This window comes from Otolemur garnettii, unplaced genomic scaffold, assembly GCF_000181295.1.
Source record: "Otolemur garnettii isolate 467f Iridium unplaced genomic scaffold, OtoGar3 scaffold00139, whole genome shotgun sequence".
In the NCBI taxonomy this organism is placed as follows: Eukaryota; Metazoa; Chordata; class Mammalia; order Primates; family Galagidae; genus Otolemur; species Otolemur garnettii.
Window position 1 is genome coordinate 2784355 of NW_003852534.1, and position 19191 is coordinate 2803545.

General features: G+C 46.4%; 1 protein-coding gene across 1 annotated transcript in view; it reads left to right on the forward strand.

Moving 5' to 3' along the window:
• The window catches only part of DCDC2C (doublecortin domain containing 2C), a 62427-nt gene that overhangs the window by 32566 nt on the left and 10670 nt on the right, over positions 1–19191 (forward strand). Inside the window, exons 5-6 of the mRNA XM_012810589.1 lie at positions 16498–16635; positions 18593–18635. Of these exons, the coding sequence (XP_012666043.1) occupies positions 16498–16635; positions 18593–18635 (181 nt within the window). The remainder of the gene's footprint in view (positions 1–16497; positions 16636–18592; positions 18636–19191) is intronic.

Here is a 19191-nt window from a genome sequence, read left to right on the forward strand (position 1 = left end):
TTGAGGCAGGCCAAGATTTTGAGGAGCAGAGGTAAGATGGTGGACTGTAGCCAGTTTTCCACAGAGGCTCCCGTCCAGAAGGAGAGTTAAAAGACAGAAGTTTAGCAAGTAAGCTGATGGTTTGGAGCTGAGCCAAGAGAGAAGGTTGAAGAACACATATCAACCTTGCTGAGGTGAGCTGCAACACCAAAGATACAAACAAAAGGTACTGAATCCATCATCAAGTGGACAGGAATCCCCTCCCCCATGAGAAGGGCTCGCAGTAAACTCCATACAAACAAGCGAGCAGAGTCCAAATGTCCTCCCATTTCATCACACAGGAGAGACCTTCTAAAAACTGGACCTCCTACCTGTACTAGGGTGCCATAGCACTCTCCTGCCAGGCATAAAACTGTATAGAACTATACATATTCTCTATCTGCAACTCTGAACTCCCAGCACTCCCCTCCACTCTCACCCCTAGTTCTGGAAGCCTGTCCCCCATGCAGTTCAGATTCTTGGGTATTTTCTTGAGAGGTGTGGACAGGGGAAGGTCTCTGGCTCAGCTGTGCTGATTCTGTGGTACAGGACTAAGGAGAGGTTGGTCAGCTGAGAGGGAACCATACAGGAGCTGTGGTGGTGCCCCCAGGTGTAGAACAACAGCAGCTGCGGGAACAATAAGGCTCATGCCCCTGGGTGGCTATCCTGGACAGACACGCCTTGCATCTCTGGGCAACTAGAAGAAGCCAGGCACCTTCTCTGGTGGCGGCTACTGGTGGATGGGATGTGAGTAAAGGAGCATGGGGACTAGAATACACATGTGTAGAGACAGCAGACTTCCAGGGAGGGTCTCACACACCTGACCCCCAGGGGATCATAGCTGAGACAAAGGAGGGCAGGCAGAAGCAGAAACTGACAGCTCAGTGTGAGCTCAGTGTGTGCTTGCCACTGCCTGTAACTGAGTCATGGTTTCTGTCACCTCCAGCAGCGTCTGACAACCAGGACAGAAACAAACTCTGTGAAGTTATGCTGTTCTGCCAGCAACATCAATCAGGGGCGGGGCTGGAACTGAGTGAACTGCCCCACCTCCATTAAGCACCCGAGGTTGTCAGGCCTCACCTCCTCCTGCCAGATAGTAGCCAAGAATAGAGACCTGGCTGAGGAGACATAGATTTCTCTCTGACTCAGGCAGGTATAAACCCCTGGGGCATCTGCTCATTGTGGTGAACTGAGTCACAGCCCCAGCCCCACTGGCGTTACCAGTGACTGGGTGTGACAGAGGTGCAAGGTGGGGAAGGAGGCATCAACCTGCCCAGACTAATTTGCTGGGTTGGTCCTTCTGACCTCAGAGCACCGGAGGCAGTCATACCTGAGCTGCCAGCAGACTCCCTGCTATCTAGTTGCCAGAGACCTTTTGAACTCCCCCACCTGAGACCAGTGCTGACTTGGACAATTGGTTTGGACCTCTTGGACTGGGCCAATCACCCGAGGACTATCCAAAGTGGTATCCTGGATGTGTGGTTGTGGGAAGGTGTGATTTTCATTTTTCAATTGTTGTTTGTAGGGGGCAGGATGACTTAATTTGCTGGTATTTCCCCACAGCTGAGACTTCAACCCAGGGTAACTGATTTACTAGGCTAGAACAGAGACCAAGTGAAAATAAGACAGAGTGACTTAGCCCCACCAAACCAAGGAGGCCCCCAGTTACTCAGGCCGTAGCACTGTACGAGTCCTTGGCAAAGCTCTAGGAGAAAAGCCAAATGGTATAAATTAAGCATGGGGTAGAATCAGTGGAGAAACTCCAGCAACATGAATAACCAGAGTAGATCACCACCTCCCCAAGGAAGGACATGGCAGATGCAACTGAAGACCCCATCCATAAACAGAAGGCTGAGATGTTAGAAATTGAGTTCAGAGTCTGGATAGAAAATAAAATCAACAGAATAGAGGAAAAGAGGGAATCAGAATTTCAGATTGTTCAAAATATGTCTCAAGAATTCAATGATTTCAAAGATAAAATGACCAAAGATTTGGATACATTGAGGCAAGAGTTTGCAGCCCTCAAAGATCTGAAAAATACCATAGAATCCCTTGCTAACAGAATGGAGTAGGCAAAAGAAAAGGTCTCTGACATTGAAGATAAAGCTTTTGAATGTACCCAAGCACTCAAAGAGGAAGAGAAATGGCAAGCAAAAACAGATCATTCTCTCAGAGATCTCCTGGATAATTCAAAGAAAACTAATATTTGCCTTATAGGAATCCCTGAAGGTGATGAAGTTGCTTCACAAAACACAGGGGCTCTTCTTCATGAAATTATGCAAGAGAACTTTTCAGATATGCCAAGAGATTCTGAAATTCAGATAGCAGACAGTTTCAGAACCCCAGCATGACTCAACCTGATGATCCCCTAGGCACATCATAATTAACTTCACTAAAGTTAATATGAAAGAGAAAATTCTAAAAGCAGCCAGATGTAAGAAAACCATAACCTACAAGGGGAAGAATATTAGAATGACTGCAGATCTCTCTGCTGAAACGTTTCAGGCTAGAAGAGGATGGTCATTGGCTTTAAATCTCCTGAAACAAAACAACTTTCAACCCAGGATCCTGTATCCAGCTAAACTGAGTTTCATCTATGATGGAGAAATTAAATACTTTAATGACATTCACATGTTGAAGAAATTTGCCATAACTAAACCTGCTTTCCAGGAAATTCTCAGATCTATCCTCCATAATGACCAGTGCAATCCTCTATCACAAAAGTAAACTCACTCAGAAACTTTTGATCAAATTCCAGCTTCCACAGTGGTAAAAAGATTAAAGATGTCCACTGGACTTTCGAAAAACTGGATACCCAAAATTATTCCAGGCTTATCAATATTGTCAATCAACGTGAATGGCTTAAATTGCCCTCTAAAGAGGCACAGTCTGGCTGACTGGACACAAAAACTCAGGTCAGATGTCTGCTGTGTAGAAGAATCTCATCTTACCTTAAAAGATAAATATAGAGTCAGGGTGAAGGGATGGTCATCTATATTCCAGGCAAACGGAAAGCATAAAAAAGCAGGTGTTGCAATTTTATTCACAGACACAATAGGCTTTAAACCAACAAAAGTAAGCAAGGACAAGGACGGTCACTTTATATTTGTTAAGGGTAATACTGAATATGATGAGATTTCAAATATTAATATCTATGCACCCAACCACAATGCACCTAATTTATAAGAGACACTCTAACAGGCATGTACAACTTGATTTCTTTCAGCACCATCATAGTTGGAGACTTTAGCACTCCTTTGGCAGTGTTGGATAGATCCTCTAATAAGAAGCTGAGCACAGAAATTTTCGTTTAAACTTAACCATCCAACATTTGGATTTAACAGACATCTACAGAACATTTCATCCTAACAAAACTGAATACACATTTTTCTCATCACCCCACGGAACATACTCCAAAATCAATCACATCTTAGGTCACAAGTTTGACCTCAGCAAAATTAAAAGAATGCATCGTTTTGGACCATCATGGAATAAAAGTTGAACTAAGTAACAACAAGAATCTGCAGACTCATAAAAAAACATGGAAGCTAAATAACCTTATATAGAATGACAGGTGGGTCAGAGATGAGATTAAGAAGGAAATTACCAAATTTCTGGAACACAACAATAATGAAGACATGAATTATCAGAACCTCTGGGATACAGCTAAGGCAGTCCTAAGAGGGAAATTTGTAGCACTGTAAGCCTTCATCAAGAGAACAGAAAGAGAGGAAGTTAACACCTTAATGGCACATCTCAAACAACTGGAAAAGGAAGAACATTCCAATCCCAAACCCAGCAGAAGAAAAGAAATAACCAAAATTAGAGCAGAATTAAATGAAATTGAAAACAAAAAGATTACAGAACAGATCAATAAATCAAAAAGTTGGTTTTTTGAAAAAGTCAGTAAAATAGATAAACCTTTGGCCAACCTAACCAGGAAAAAAAGAATAAAATTTCTAATTTCATCAATCAAAAATAGTAAAGATGAAATAACAATAGACCCCTTAGAAATAAAAAAATCCTTAATGAGTATTACAAGAAACTTTATTCTCAGAAATATGAAAATCTGAAGGAAATTGACCAATACTTGGAAGCATACCACCTTCCAAGTTTTAGCCAGAAGGAAGTGGAAATGTTGAACAGGCCTATATCAAGTTCTGAAATAGCATCAGCTATACAAAATCTTCCTAAAAAGAAAAGCCCAGGACCAGATGACTTCACATCAGAATTCCCAAACCTTTAAAGAGGACCTAGTACCTATATTACTCAACCTTTCCCAAAATATAGAAAAAGATGGAATACTACCCAACACATTCTATGAAGCAAACATCACCTTGATCCCCAAACCAGGAAAAGACCCAACAAGAAAAGAAAATTATAGACCATTATCACTAATTAATTTTGATGTGAAAATATTCAACAAAATCCTAACAAACAGAATCCAGCAACACATCAAACAAATTATACACCATGACCAAGTAGGTTTTATCCCAGGGTCCCAAGACTGGTTCAACATAAGTAAATCCATAAATATAATTCATCACATAAATAAATTAAAAAACAAAGACCATATGATTCTCTCAATTGATGCAGAAAAACCTTTTGATAATATCCAGCACCCCTTCATGATCAGAACACTTAAGAAAATTGGTATAGAAGGGACATTTCTTAAACTGATAAAGGCCACCTACAGCAAACCCACAGCCAATATTGTACTGAATGCAGTTAAGTTGAAATCATTTCCACTCAGATCAGGAACCAGGTAAAGTTGCCTACTGTCTCCATTGCTCTTTAACATTGTAATGGAAGCTTTAGCCATTGCAATTAGGGAAGAAAAGGTGACCAAGGGTATCCATATAGGGTCAGAAGAGATGAAACTTTCACTCTTCACAGATGATATGATTGTATATCTGGAAAGCACTAGGAATTCTATTGCAAAACTCTTAGAAGTGATCAAGGAATATAGCAGTGTCTCAGGGTACAAAATCAACACTCATAAGTTGGTAGCCTTCATATATACCAACAGTAGTCAAGCTGAAAAAACAGTCTGTATTCCATTTACAGTAGTGCCAAAGAAGATGAAATATTTGGGAGTTTACCTAACAAAGGATGTGAAAGATCTCTATAAAGAGAACTATGAAACTCTAAGGAAAGAAATAGCTGAAGATGTTAACAAATGGAAAAACATACCATGCTCATGCGGGGAAGAATCAACATTGTTAAAATGTCCATACTACTCAAAGCAATATATGATTTTAATGCAATCCCTATTAAAGCCCCACTGTCATACTTTAAAGATCTTTAAAAAATAACACTTCATTTTATATGGAATCAGAAAAAAACTTGAATAGCCAAGACGTTACTCAGAAATAAAAACAAAGCAGGAGGAATCATGCTACCAGACCTCAGGTTATACTATAAATTGATGGTGATCAAAACAGCATGGTATTGGCACAAAAACAGAGAGGTAGATGCATAGAACAGAATGGGGAACCAAGAGATGAACTCAGCTACTGACTGTTATCTGATGCTTTGACAAGCCAATTAAAAACCTTGAGTGGGGAAAAGATTCCCTATTTAACAAATGGTGCTGGGCGAACTGGCTGGCGACCTGTAGAAGATTGAAACTGGACCCACACCTTTCACCATTAACTAAGATAGACTCTCACTGGATTAAAGATTTGTTTAAGACATGAAATTATAAAAGTATTAGAAGAAAGTTTAGGGAAAACACTCAAAGAAATTGGCCTGGGTAAAAATTTTATGAGCAGGACCCCTCAGGCAATTGAAGCAACAAAAAATACACTACTGGGACCTGATCAAACTAAAAACCTTCTACATAGCCAAGAACACAGTAAGTAAAGCAAGCATACAGCCCTCAGAATTGGAGAAGATATCTGCAGGTTATGTCTCTGACAAAGGTTTAATAACCAGAATCCACAGAGAACTCAAGTGTATTAGCAAGAACAGAACAAGTGATCCCATCTCAGGGTTGGCAAGGGACTTGAAGAGAAACTTCTCTGAAGAAGACAGGCTCACGGCCTACAGATATATGAAAAAATGCTCATTATCATTAATCATCAGAGAGATGTAAATCAAAACTACTTTGAGATATCATCTAACTCCAGTAAGATTAGCTCACATCACAAATTCCCAAAACCGGAGATGCTGGCATGGATGTGGAGAAAGGGGAACACTTCTACACTGCTGATGGGAATGGAAACTAATATGTCCCTTTTGGATAGATGTTTGGAGAATGTCACAACCCCTTGGGCTCCTGTGGTCCCCATCTTGATCACAGCAGGAAGGAACCAGGCATGACACAGATTAGAAGTACAAGCTTGTAGGAGGCAGGCTAGCCCTTCTTAGCAGGGCAGCCCTGAGCAACCTCCGTACCAGCCTTTTATTGAGACCATACAACACAGGTGAGGGGAGTAATTAACAAATGACTAAGTGCTGAAGGCTTGGGCTCTTCTACAAGGAGCACCTGTGGATGAATGCCCCTAGGGTCCACCCCTCAGCTGTAGATCATCTTGCTCAGAGGTCGTCTGACTCTTGGCCTTATCTACATTTCCCCCTCTAGTGTATTAAAGACATTTCTGGATAGGCAAGGGAGAAAATCTGTTGTTGGTTATTTCAGCCATTCTCCTCACTGAGGAAACTTCCTTCCTGCTAAGTAAGAGAAACAAAAGGGTGTATAAGTATAACAAAAATACACCAATGGAGCTAATCCAGTTATAAAGGAAACTAATTTAGCCAAGCTAGGCATAGGGGAAAACTTGTCCCCTTTGTGCTAGTCACCTCCCAACTATGTGCTACTGGATGACCCATAGGGCTTCGGGCTTATGATGCCTTCGTGGGAAGTATTAACCACCACCTGAAGTTATGTTAGGTGGGGAAAGGGCTGTACCAAACTCAGACCCTTTCCAGAGAGCAGTATAACTTTAAGTAAAGATCAGCTAAAACATATAAATCCAACAAGTGAAATTCTCTTACCTTGGCTGATACCAGAATAACCTTTACCTTAAAGCCTGCTGTTCCAGGTCTTTGTTGTCATAACCTTCCAAGGTTTAGAAGATGCATCCTAAGCTTACCTGGGGCTTAATATACAGCCCAAAATAATGAAATCTTGTATCAATCTTCTCACTCTGCATGGAAGTTCCAACTGCCTCTTAGGGAAAAAGGGCACTGACCACTGTTAACTGCTTCCTGCTGAGAATGGATGGTGATATGGGGGAGGCAGCTAGAGTTCCCATAGAGGAGATTGATCCAAGGTTTCTCTATTATGAAATTACATAGGCCAAGGTCCTGTGAATAAAAGACAAGTTAGTGAAAACAAATTTGTTAGGGTGTTGGCAAGGTTTCCTGCTTGTGTCGAGGCTTAATCCGGTGGGCTGGTAACTACTTCTCTTGATTTTCTGTAATAATATGGGTAAAACCTTGACCCCAATGCAGTGTATAACCAGGCTTCCACTCTGAGAGTGAAAAGAACTCTAATGAGCATATACTTAGGACTATTAAGCTATATGGGCTGCTACCTTTCCCCTCCTTTTTATATACAACCAAAATAATTTTTAATTTGGTAAGGGCAGTTCTTCCTGTTATCTAGCCCTTTTCTTGCTAGGCAAAGTATGGTAATTGACAAAGTTCCAAATTCTAGGTATGGGCTCTTTAACTGATGAAGCCCAACACAGATGTAAACTCTTAGCTGCTACCAGGGAAAAACCGTGATTGTAATGGTAATTCCCTTAAAGGTCTTTTAAAACAGAGAAAATCTTAACTGAGAGAATTTACCAGTTCTTGAACTTTAGGAACTTTCCTTTGATATTTATTTAATAGACGAACAAAAGATTATGCTTCCCTTGCAGTCTTTGCAAGCAAGGATTTTTCTCTTGCTATTCCAAAGGTTTTGCTGCTCATGGTCCTAAATCCACCCTTCACAGATCAAAAGACTGTTATTTATGGACTAATGATTCCACCCTTCACAGTTTCTCTCAGAAGCTCTGTTACTTGTGGTCCTCAGTGGTCCCACACTTCACAATTCCTTGATAGCAAAGTTTTTCCTGCTTTCAAGCTGCTTTTCCAGTGGAATTTTTGCTAATTGAGTCCAGACTCTTTTTAAATGGAGTTCCTTAGCACAAAGATGGTTTAACTTTTAGTTACTCTTCCCTCCCTTTGTTCTCCCTCTCATAATCTTCCAAAGGAATCACTTGCTTCAGAATGTCCCTTTCCCCTTTGGGCTGTGTCCAGGCTCTTTAGCTGGACCTGGTTATAGTACACAGATGCTAATGAGAGGTCAGTTACCCCTTCACCACGGAGGATAACCTAATATTCCACAAACATATTCTAATTATTCTCCATCGTCCATTGGTCTGGTTTAATTTCCCCAGTTTTATGCTGAGGCACCACAGGTCTAACCAAGTTGGCAGATTGCTCCCATGGCATAGAATTGAATTATACTGTTTTTCTGAGAATACTTTGAAATGAAAATATTAAAGAAACTGTTCATTTACCAGTGGGTCCTGATTCTGGCCCAACTGATAATTTCCCTTCAGTAAAGGTGTTCCATCCTTATCAAATTGAAAACGGCATTCGTTTGCCCAGTGCAAGCCTTTTTTATACTTGGGACAGACACCTGGAGGTTTACACGCTCTTTGTTCCTTTTCTTTAGCATTCAATGTTCTTACCCCTTTTAAACACTCTTTTCTCTTATGGCATTTGATGTTAACTGGGGGATTTACACTCTGATCTTTCAGCTGCCCAATTTGAGTTGTCCTGTCAATATAGCATTTACCTGCTTCAACTATAAGATTATTCATTTGATCTCTCAACTGTTTTTTATCAGCTGCCATGATCTTAATTTGGTCTTTAAGCTGTTCCATTTGATATTTCAACTGCTGTATCTTATTTTCCATGATTTTTCTCTACTGACTTTTTTCTTTTGGCCTTCTACTTTTTACAATCTTTACTTTTCAATTCTTAGAACCTTTGACTGCCTTAAAGGACAGCAACTCTTTAGCTGTTTCTTTTTACTCTGGAGTCTTAGTTTTACAAAACCTTACTTCCTCTCTTTCTTCACCAGCCTCCTTAATCTACCTCAATTCTTTTCTTTTTAAACAGAACTCTTAACTGCCAAAAAAGGATTTGGCATTGGTCTCTCCAAAGCCACTTCCTGCTGGCATTGGGCAAAGATATATGGGAGGGCCGTTAGAAGTTCTCTTCCCTAACTTAATAAACTCTTGCAACCTGTTCCCAAAACTTTTCTCTTTGCTGTTTTACAGAAGGCTTTTCTCACCCCTGAGGCTAAACGCTTGTTTACTAAAGGTTCTTATCTCCTAGTTCTATCTTTCCTCTTTCCCTATTGTCTAAAGGCTTTTTTCTGTGGATGAAGCCTTCCTGGGAGCCGACCTGGAGCAGGTGCACAGCTCAGGTGCCTGTGGGATCTTTTCCTCTGCAATTTGTCACCTTGTGGCAATAGGAGGCTACTGTGGCCAGGTTGTATTTTTCACGGGATGATAGAAACATCAAATCTTTAAACCAAAGACAGTAATACTCCTGTGATCAGCGACCTTGTTTTGAGCGGTGAGGTTCTAGGTGTCCTCTAAGTGGAGCCCTGTTTCCCGCTGCCCTGGAGAGTCTCTCCTGCCTCCTTTGTGCCCTTCATGGTCCTGTTGCCTGGACCTGGTTTCCATCTCTCCATCTGGCCTCCTACAGTCAGTACATTGTTTGGACTCTCTGGTGCTCCTTCCTACCTGTCCCTGGGCTGCTGTTTTTTGTTTTTTTTTTTAATTATCTCTCACATGGTCTTCTGTGGCTATGGAGTTCCTTGCCCTTTGTCTGTTCCTAATCCCGGATCCTGGAGCCAGCTTGGGGTGGAGTTCGCAGGGGTAGAATTGGGGCAGGAGAGGGGGAGCCATAAGAAGGGTGAGGGTGCAGCCCCCAGGGCACAGGCAGGTGGCCCAGAGGGGTGCAACTGTGGGAGCCAGGGCTGCGTTGGCTCCCAGGGAAGAATGACAACAAGTGCCACAGCCAGGCAAGTGAGATGAACCCCAGATGTGCCTCCAGGGCGTGATATTGGAACTGCTGAGCAGCTGGCCACACACACTGTGAGGAGGAGGCCAGGTGGTGTGGCAGCTTGAGTACGGGATGAGAGCAGATGGGAGTGTAGGGTGCGGGTGGCTGTGTGTGTGGGATTCTGCAGGGGAGGACTTAGCTTGAGGGAGCTCACAGCAAATGTGGCTCATTTTTGGACATGAGGGACACTGTGCACATGTCTTTCCTTGAGGGGATAGACCCATGGACAGGTGAGGGCCAAGGTGAAGGAGGAAGTGGAGAGCAAGTCTTGCCCTGGAGGAGGTAGGGACACAGGGCAGATGACTGTGAGGCAGGGGGAGGAGGTGAGGATGATGCTGGGTGGAAAGGCTTTAAAGTAGGAGAGAAGAAAAGTGAACAGATTAATGCCTGGGAATCTCTGTCAAGTAGGAAAGAAGAAAGAAGGTTGTCTCCTGGGAGCTGCAAGGGGTGGGGTGGGGGTGGGGCATGCTTGTAAGGACTGCTTGGTGGACTGAGGTGCTGTACTGGGCACTCAGTGCTGGGATGACCGAGGTGGATGGACTATGAATCCGTGGGCTGAGAGAGGGTTCAAGGTGATGAAGCAGGTGGCATGTGAGCCAGTGGTGGGCCTGGACCAAGGGTCTGGGAGCTGCAGCAGAGCAGAGGGCAGTAGTGGGGTGATGGACTGGGGAAGGGACATGGCTGAGAGACTGCAGGACTAGGGGCCAAGACATGGTTCTGAGAATGCTCTGGGCAACTCACTGGAGTGAGTGCAGGGGAAACTGAAGTCTTTGAAGCTAAAAATTGGGGCACTGTGGGGTGGTGCTGAGTGCCAGAGACACCTCTGTGGACAGCCATGGCCCCTCCTGGGGAAATTGGGGGGGCGGGAAGGAGCAGAAATGTATGGGTCCTTCTGTTTGCTGTCTCAGGGAAAGTTATCACATGAAAGCATGATTTATGATCAGCAGTTGTGATGTCAGCCGTGAAAACTGAAGTGTCTGCTTGTAAGTGGGATGTCAACTACTGGACATTCAGGCAGGGGAGCCACAACTGACCTTGTACGAGCGGCGGGTAACGAGGCAGACCTGAGCGTCCAGGGAAGTTAGACCCTGGGTAACGAGGCAGACCTGAGCGTCCAGGGAAGTTAGATCCTTCTGTACAAATCCATACCCTAAAGGCCCAGGTGGGTCCAGAAGGCAGCTCTAAATGTTACTTATTATTCTTAAAGAAACAGAATTGTGCAGTCAACAAGATTTGTGTGTTTCCAGAAGAAGCCAGAAATAATAGGTTTAACCTCGAGTATCACACATGTAACTGTGGTGGGAGAGTAAGAGAGAAAACATGTGTGGTAGAAGGGAGCAGAGACATAGGATGTTTAGGGGGAAAGTAGGACATCAGATCAATAAGCTATTTTTTTTTTCTGGACTTAAATTAGTTTTTTATGGTTGAAGTTAGAAAAAGTGCAGAGCTTGTAAATAAAAAAAAGGCTTATAAAGAACAAATACTGAGCTTGAAAGAGTAACAGTGCTTGATGGGTAGTATGCACGGGACAGAATGTTTTAAAGTGAATGCACGTGTTACTGTGGAATGTAAACCACGCTGCCACTCCCTGCGTGAGGAACGTCCGTACGTACCTGCACTTGTCCCGCCCTCGGTGATGTTAACATGGCTCAGCTGGGGCCTGTGTCAGACCCTGTCCGTGTGTGCGCTAGAAACCTAGCTAATTGTTCTTTGTGGTAATAAAAATTGGTTGATTTATTGGATAGTTTGCAGCTTTTGGTATAATGGGCCCCTAGGTAAGGGATTTCTGCCAATCCTGGTGGAGAAACTGCTTTCGGTGGGCGTTGGTGAGAGCTGGGGTGTGACACAGGCAGCATGGCTTTTGGGCTTGTCCCCCACAGAGAAGATAGACATAGGTGAGGGGTTTCAGTGGAGGCAAGCGTGTTTGTTATGGGAGGAGCGTGCCCTGGGGGGCCTGTCTGGGGTGTTTGCTCTGAGAACAGGAGGATGTGCAGGAGGTGGGGGATGTCACTTCCCCGGGTTTGCACCCCATGGGCATCCATTGCCTCACCTGGGACCCAGGGAAAACCAGAATGTTGAGGAGCCAGCAAGATGCATTCCCAGTTTAGTGTGGCTGGAGGAAATCAAGGGTGAGAGAAGGAGATTTGCTCGAGGAGCAGGCTGTGAGCTGTCCTGGAGAGTTTCCCTGAGATTCTGAAGGACACAGTCTCCACTCCTCACTCTCAGTCAGTTTCCTGGGTATGGGCTGTGCACGTGACACTGTTTTAGGAGCCGCACAGTGATGGAAACCAGGAGGTAAAACATCTAGAACACATTGCATTCAGCACCACTGAGATCGCGCAGTCCTGCTGGGGACGGACCCCTGCCTGACTTGGTTAGACCCAGAGGAGGCTGTGAGGTGGGTGGGTCACTAGCTCTGTGCGGTGCTTGGAATGGGAGGGAGGCTGGGGCAGGCAGGCTCTGAGGCATGGGGTACTGGGCAGTAAGGGGGGTGCTCCCAGGGCTGGGACCTGCACAGACAGTGGCCTGGCAGCAGGATGAGGACACTGAGCGAGGTCCCCCAGGAAGCTGAGCTTTGGAAGATACTCAGAGATAAGCGTGGTGTCTGCTGCCCTCATGGACCTCACTCTGGCTCAGCACAAGCCCGTCCTGTTGAGCACAGTGTCAGACGGTGCACACCTGCCCACCCCAGATGGAAGTGATGTGTCCAGTTTCCTGATGCACAGAGTGTTTTTTTGTTTATTCCTTTACTGATTCAACAAGTATTTCCTGGGGCTTCCCATTCACACTCCAGGGCTGTGGTGGTGAGTGGGTCCTCATGGGCGGGTTCAAAGAGAAGCAGAGGGGGCCAGTTGAGGCTTTTCTAAGGAGGTGACATTTAGGAACACATCTGAATGGCATGAAGGAGGACAACATGCCAGACCTGTGTGAAGCTCATCACACAAGTCCCATGCCCTGAGACGGGGCCCTCAGATGGTGGGGCTGGCATGGTGGAGGGAGGGAGGGGTGGGAGGCTGCTGGGAAGAGGGAGCTGTGCCAGGGTTTGGGTTATGAGGCTCTGAAGCAGAGCGTCCGTGGGTGGAGGAGGGCAGGGAGACATGGGAGCCCAGCTTGGAGGGTATGCTAGGTAATCCAGGTGTCTGGTTCTGTACGTATTTCAGAGGCTTGTGTGATGGAACTTGCTGCTCGACTGGAGGTTGACTATGGGTGGGGGAAGAGAGGGAGGAAGGAACAAGAGAAAGGCAGGTGGACTCCCAGCCCTTTGCTCAGAGCCGCTGGGGACTGCTGGAACCACTCCCTGAGAGGGGGATGTGGAAGGAGGAATATGTAGGTTTGGGAGAGCCTAGAATTAACGTGTGGACATGTCCAGTCTGAGAGGCTGGTCAGAGGCTGCAGACATGCCAGGTTGGGTGTTTGAGTGTGTAGACTGGGGAGGAGGTTGGGCTGCAGCGATAGACCAGTGGTGTGTGTTAGTGTGACTGGTAGAGTAGGGGGTGGATGTGACGGAGTTCACACCAGAGGATGAGGTGGAAGACCCACCCCCGGGGCTGGGTTCCGTGATCCTATCAGCTGAGGACTTGCCATCTCTCCCTACTCTATTTTAAGCTTCTTAAAGCTGGGGACTGCGTCTGATAAGTCTCTGCTTTTAAATCCCGAAATAGTGGGAAACGGGCTGAACCAACCCCTGGGGCCTGTGGTGAGTCTAGGTTTTTGGTGCCTAATTAAACCCTGCACCTAGAGATTGGAAACCTCAGCTGAAAATCAGGGCTTAAAAAGGACTCTTGCTAAACACAAATATTTCAAAATTCTTGTAAGGCGGACTGTACCTTTCTTTTGGGAAAACAGCCAGATTGGCTCTCTATTTATTGCTAAGAGGATTTAATTTAATTTAGAGATATTTACATTTTTTACTATATCCCCAATCCTAAAGTTTCATTAAAAAGCATTTAATAATAGGCGTTTGTGTAATGCTTTCCAATCTACAAAGCAACTTTGCAAATGGTTGTTTCATTTAGTCCTCACATCTTCTGGGATAGGCAATAATAGAAATTCCTAGTGATTATCTAGGATTTTGTGATGCAAAACATTTTTATTTATGCGCACAATCTCGTTTGATACCTATATTCTCATCGTTCATTTCCCTGACATCCTCATTTCAGTAAGGCTGCCATTCTCTGTGTGCGATGCCCGGGTGCACAGGCGCAGTCTCAGCACGTGTCAATCACGTGTCATAAGGCTGCCGTTCTCCGTGTGCGATGCCCGGGTGCACATGCGCAGTCTCAGCACGTGTCAGGCCCTCCAGGTGTATACACGTGTAATGTGACTGTGACGTCCAGGCTCAGCTGCCCTCAAGGGTGTAATTTCCTTTCTTTGGGACAGCTTTCCCTTCTCATGCTCCCAGGAGTTCTGTTTGCCCTTCATCACCCTGTTCAGGGGAGGAGTGGGCTACGTGCCTCTCTTAGAGGAGGGTGAGGCCAGACATGGATGTGGAGAGTCCCAGGGGAACAGGTCCAAGCCGTTTGTCCCTCCACCTTGTGGGTTGGCCAGGCCGCAGTTGGCTTTGTTTTGTCTGGATCAGTTTAGTGGCTGTGGCTCTGGCCCCCCTCATGGGGACCACCTGAGTCCTGCGTGGAGCTGTCCCAAGTCTGGTTCTTTGCATAGATCGTCTCATCCCTGAATGAAAAGGACACATAACTTCCTCAAAGCAAATAAACAAATGGACATAAAAGCAGCTTGTCCCTGCAAGCCTTCTGTTGCTAGAGGGAAAACTGGGAGCTCTTTTGGTCTCTGTGGGACATTCAGGTTGAGTTGTCTCAGGGTTCACCCCTCCACCCCAAACTGTCACTACCACTCCTCACTGTCTGACCTGGGGGCAGGAGCTTTGGGGGTGCACTGCTTTAGATGGCAGTAGCTACTCTCCCATCTCCCTGGGGCCCTTAAAAGTGATGCTTCTGGAGACACTGACACCTGTGCAGGAGTGTACTGGGTGGTGGGGGATGGACACTGATGGTCTAGGGCACCTGTGCAGGAGTGTATAGGATGGTGGGGGAAGGACACTGATGGTCCAGGGCACTGGCAGAGGAGCAGGATCCCAGGTGGGGGGTTTTGCATGGAAGTCCTGGGGCTTCGCCTGCTCTCCAGGGGCTGTTCACAGTTGCACCTGTCTTGATGTCCTTGTGTATCTCCTTTGGGGCTGACCTTAGGCAATGGCTTTTGAAATGGGCTATGGGAGCAGAGTGTCCCATAAGCAGAAGGAAATGTGTCAGAGCGGAGGAGCTCAGGCCTCATCGTCACTACTCAGGACCCCTTGGCGGGGCCGTGGTCTTAGGGGCTCTGATGCACCCTCAGGCCCATTTTAGCCAGCTCTGTGGCTCCCACCTTTTCCACACACCTCATGTTCCTTTTCTTCTGTGCTTGTGCTTGTGCCCTGAGTCATGACTTGTTTTGTGCCTGTAGGAACTCTGTGTCTCCTCTCTCCTCCTCAGTTGCCACCACGGTCAGCTTCCCTGTGCTAAAACAGCTCCACCTCCCCCATGTGGAAATCTTCCCTCACTCTGACTAAAGTGATATGGTTCCTGCTCCCCGGGTCCAAGGCTCTTTAGAACCTGCCCTGCCCCAGACATCCATGTGCTCTGCGTGGCACCCTCAGTTGTGGCTGTGCCTGCACCTCCGTGGCTTCCTCCCGTATTCTCCTGGTGAAGTCCCACCCTTCCTTCCAACAGCATGGCATGTCCTCCTCTGTGAAGCCCACGGTTGGCCCCCTGTCTCCTCTCAGGACCCTGCACTGTGCCCTCTCTTGTGATGTGTGCCCTGTAGGCTTTGTGCACTCCTTGACTTGTGGAAGGCAGAGAATTCCTCATTCATGTTTTGTCCTGGCAGAGCACTCGTTGTCTTCTGTGTGTAGACACTCAGCACTCAACTGATCAAATCATTTCTTAAATGAATATGCCACAGAAGGAGAACTTGCCAAAAAGGAGTACCGAATACAAAGTAGACTGAGATTAGTCTTTTGCTGCTTATAAAAGTACATATTATTTGCTAATAAATGCTGGTTTATTTTTCAAGTATTGTTATAATAACATAACCCAATTTGTTTTCATTTTAGCTATTATTAGTTAAGATTAATTGAACACCAACCAAGAGCTTAACATGTTCTCAAGAGCCTCTGAGCACTTGCACATAATTAAAAATACACTTTAATTAAAAAATCTAAAAATGGAAAGCGAGTGTAATAATCCTAGAAGAGCAGCTCCCAGAGGGTTCAACCGCCCGTTTGGACCACGCTGGCTGATGATCACATGTTCCCTAGTAGGCTCTGTACTAGTCAGGCGTTTACAGAAATACCCGGAACCCTGTACTGCTGATCTTAAAATCTCTACCCCATTTCTTCTTCCCTTGCAGGTTATATTCGATGAATGGGCATCTTTTGGACAACTCAAAGGATTTGCAAGATAATCATTTTTACATTGCTGGGGGCCTGGAGAGCTTCAAACATTTGCCCTACTGGAAGTCCCCAAAGGTTCCCGGCGAGGTCCAGCAGTGAGCACATTTCCTGCCGTCCCTTGTTCAGTTGTGGAAACCTGCCTTTCCCCAGGGCCTCTCCCAGATGTCTCCAGTTTGGTTATTGGTTGTTTTTCCATAGTGAAACTTGGTGTTCTTATTTTACTTATGATTCCATTTCAGATTTTTAGAATTGAGCTTAGCAGTACCCTCTTCTCTGCTGTATTGGCAAGGACAGGAAGACTCTCCGTGGAGCCCATTGCTTTTTCTCTGGGATGCCAGGAGTTACAATGAGCAGAAGTGTTTCGTGGCTGCCTTCAGAGTGTGGTTTTGTGGCCCATGATGTGGGCAGCACCCACCGTGATTTGTTTTCTTATTTTGATTTTAGCTTAAAGGCAGTTTGTGCCGGGTGTCAGGCTCTTGGGGTGAGAAAAGCAGTGTTTTTATAGTAGCCCCTGGGCCTGGCTGGGAGGGGACACTGCTCCAGTGTGTGTGTTTATGACATGAGGGGGTCATAACACCCTGGAAGGTGCAGACACTGGGGGGACTGGGGTGACCACTGGAAGGTGCAGACACTGGGGAGGACTGGCGTGCTCGGCTCTGAAATGGACCTGTGGTTGTCCTTGAGTGCTGAGCCCAGTGGGTACATCCAAAGCACATTTTGTATAGGACACAGTTTGAGGGCTCACTAGGGTCCTTCCCTACAACTGCTTCTTTGTCAAGTCCTTTAGTGGTGGTGTCTTGAGCAAAGGAAGAGGTGTCGGGGCGGTGCCTGTGGCTCAAGGAGTAGGGCACTGGCCCCATATACAGGAGATGGCAAGTTCAAACCTGGCCCTGGCCAATAACTAAAAAACAAAAGAAAAAGAGAAAAAGAGGTTTCACTTTTCATCTCTGTGTGGAAAAGCACGGATGGCAAGTTGTGGAGAGGACTTTCAGAGAATACCCCGCCAGTGGTCCCCTCCCTCCCTGCCTCTCCCACCCTGTGACACGAGGGCACAAACTGGCCCAGTGGTGCCGCACCTGAGGCCACCCCCTCCCTCTTCTGCTCCAGGTGTCAGGATTTGCACCTTAGGATGGAGAAAGGCTCCCTTTGTCCTGTTGCCTGGGGACGACCTTGCAGCAGTCGGGTATCCAGGGCAGAGTCCTGCTGGCGAGAGTGGGTGTTTCCCAATTGCATCGACTTAGGTATTGGTGACAGTCCTCATGTCACTGTCACAGCAGGTGGAATACCATTGGGACTGTGTCTCTACCTGTTCCCATGGCATGTTCCTGCCGTCCCCTGCATTTTGAGTCCATCAGTTGCTTAAATACCTTTCTCCCTCACCTGAGAGGTTGAGACTCAGGACCCACAGGAGGCCACACAGCGGCCAACAGGTGGAGGTGCATTGGGCACCCACAAAGTAGAGCAGAGAGGGTTTCTTGGCAGAGAGCCGTGTGATGGAAGTGCTTCCAGACGTGCGTGTGATCTGCAGCAGGGAGGAATCAGAGCCTGGTGTGGCCGCAGGGAGCAGGTGGACTGTGTTTTGGATTGAATTCAAATCTCAGTTCTGCTGCTGATTGGTTGTGGGACTTCGGGTGAGACCCTGACCCTTGTCCCTCTGGGCCTTCGTGTCCTCTCTGGTCCCTGAGAGTGGTAATTCTTGCTTTGTTCATCTGTTGTGGGAGCCACACACGCTGTGTTCATGGTAATGTTGGGGTCCTCACTATTGTGTGAACACCTCAGGGCAGAAGCCACCCTCATGCATGAGAATGCAGCTGATTTTCCCAGATTTTGAAGGATGAAGTTGGGAGGCTCCCTGGGTCCCCTCTGCCCCCATGGCTGGGAAGGCATCACTTCAGCCCAGTGGCAACCCAGTGGCAGCCCAGTGGTGGGTGGGCGCCAGGTGCCTCTTCTTGTTCAGTCCCTCCCACAGTCAAGGCTACATGTGACATTTTTATAAAGTCGTATCAGGGCTGAGCTTTAAACATTTAAAGATGACTGTCTCTTGTCTTTCAGAAGGTACCAGGACATTGGAAAACACCCACCAAGGAGGAAACAGGTGAGTCAGGTGCAAAGGAGACACAGTAACTGTTCTGGTTCTGGGGTCCCGGCAGTGACACGGGCATGGCATGCGGCGAGGGCCCCGCTGTGCAGCAGCTTCTAGGGCCTGGGGTCGGGGCCTAATTGAGAGACCAGATGTACTCCTGAAAATGAGCAGATGGGAATCAGGGCTGATGTTTGGAGAGCAGAGTGCTGGGGCACCGGGAAGTGTTTGTAGAACAACACAGTGGGTATGAGACAGGTCTCAGGATAGGTAGGAGGGACGCTGAGCCCAGCTTAGGGGTGGGGGGAGAACATTGCAGGTGGGCGGGACCTGGAGGCGGGCAGTGAGGCGGGAGGCAGCAGTGCACATGTGCTTGTGTCTGTGCATGTGTGTGTCTGTGTGTGTGACTGTGTGTACATGTGTGTGCCTGTGTGTTTCCGCATGTTTGTGTGTGTGTGTTTGTATGTGTGACTGTGTGTGCATGCGTGTGCCTGTGTGTTTCTGCATGTTTGTGTGTGTCTGCGTGTGTTTGTATGTGTGACTGTGTGTGCATGTGTGTGCCTGCATGTTT